Source organism: Octopus bimaculoides, chromosome 2 (genome assembly GCF_046866305.1).
Source record: "Octopus bimaculoides isolate indiv1 chromosome 2, ASM4686630v1, whole genome shotgun sequence".
Classification (NCBI taxonomy): domain Eukaryota; kingdom Metazoa; phylum Mollusca; class Cephalopoda; order Octopoda; family Octopodidae; genus Octopus; species Octopus bimaculoides.
Window position 1 is genome coordinate 114,114,186 of NC_142929.1, and position 1,736 is coordinate 114,115,921.

General features: G+C 35.0%; 1 protein-coding gene across 1 annotated transcript; it reads right to left on the reverse strand.

Annotated features, from left to right (window-relative positions):
* Positions 1-433: 433 nt before the first annotated feature.
* Positions 434-820, reverse strand: LOC149137205 (general transcription factor II-I repeat domain-containing protein 2A-like). The gene has a single exon (XM_089338923.1). The coding sequence runs from the start codon at positions 818-820 to the stop codon at positions 434-436; it is 387 nt and encodes a 128-aa protein (XP_089195049.1).
* Positions 821-1,736: the final 916 nt, after the last annotated feature.

Genomic DNA, 1,736 nt, shown 5'->3' on the forward strand with positions numbered 1-1,736 from the left:
CTAAGATCAGAAACAATCATATTCTTCCTCTGGAATGCCAAGTTGAGAATTTGCAGATGATTCATTATATCAGTATGGAACATCAAGATCTTACATCCATTCATCATTCTCCAGTTGAGGATAGCATCTTTTCTCTTCTTTCAGAAAAGTAATAATAAACCCCAACAGATTAACGAACTTACTCAAGACATTGCTGGTTGACAGCCACCTCTCAATACAGTAGAAAGAGACATCACTGGGTTTATCTTTATGCTCTAGTTCTTCAATAAAATTTCTGAACTGTTGGCGTGTCTTCCCATTTAAGCGTATGAAATTGACAATTTCAAGGACAGATTTTATAACATCTTCGTACTCCAAGTATCACGATGAATAATGCAATGAACAAGGAGAAACTCTGGAAAGCTGGGATCATTTTTCATAAGTGCAATTACTACTACATTTTCTCCCATAGTGGTGCTCCATCTATAGCAACACCGACGAATTTATTCAGTGGAACATCAGCATTTGTTAAGGGTCTGTCTAGCGCATTATTAATGTCAACACCACGAGTTGTTTCTTTTAACGCCACTAAGTCCAACATCTCTCCTTTCTCAGTTACATCAGAGGAAACATAACGAATAAATACTGACAGTTGTGGGTTGTCTTGTATGTCTGTTGATTCGTCATTAGCTAAGCTGAATGCATCAACACTTTTAAAATCAATTTGCATTTTGCCTGTAATATCAGCACTGATCTGAGAGACACGCCTCTCTGTAGTATAGTGTGAAACATGTGTTTGTGGTATTAGTCGCTGAAGTCTTGTGTTATTTGGATCTAACATTATATCGGGACCTAACCAACTGAATCTATTCCCGAAGATTTCCATCTATGGTCGTTACCACTTTCCCGCTAACATCGTAAATCGACTATTGCAGTGTCTGACTGCTGATTATTCCTCTTTTTAAGAGTGAGATCTGATTTGAGGGAGGTTTGGCAACAGCTTCTAGCAGATCGAAAAGTAGCATACGTGTTCCATCGTACATTAGCTGTACAACGTGGTGGAGTGGAAGATGGATGCAGAATACCTTTCCCTTGTCAAGTATGAGTTATACTGTTTCCAGACTTGGTTTTGAATAAATCTGTTTATATGTTGTAGGTTATTGTGCCAGATGTATATACACATTTCATTAAAGTAGATAGATATTTGTAAAATGGCTAGCTTTTTTATAAGCTAATCAATAGTGGATGGGAAGTGCGATATAGACGTGTTTCTATGTTTATATGCATATATGCATACATACAAACACACACGCACACACGCACACATATATACATACACACACACACACACACGCACACACACACACACCCACACACACACATATATATATATATATATATATATATATATATATATATATATATATATATATATATATATATGTATATATATATATATGCACATGAGTATATGTATATGTTTTCACGTTCGTGCTTGTGTCTATATGTTTTGCTAATTTGTTGAAATATTGCATATGTCAATTTAGACAGCTGAAAATATAATTTAATATCACATTAAAATGTACACCGTGAAATTGTGTGTTTAACTGGCTATTGCACAAGACCATATTGAATGAAACTGTCAAAACATACATTTCGATAATTGCTTGAAGTTGCAACAGTTTTCGCGTGATAGGGCATCTGCTAATTTTCTGTTTAATTAGAAATGAGACAATGTCACTTAATATAATTTGTAA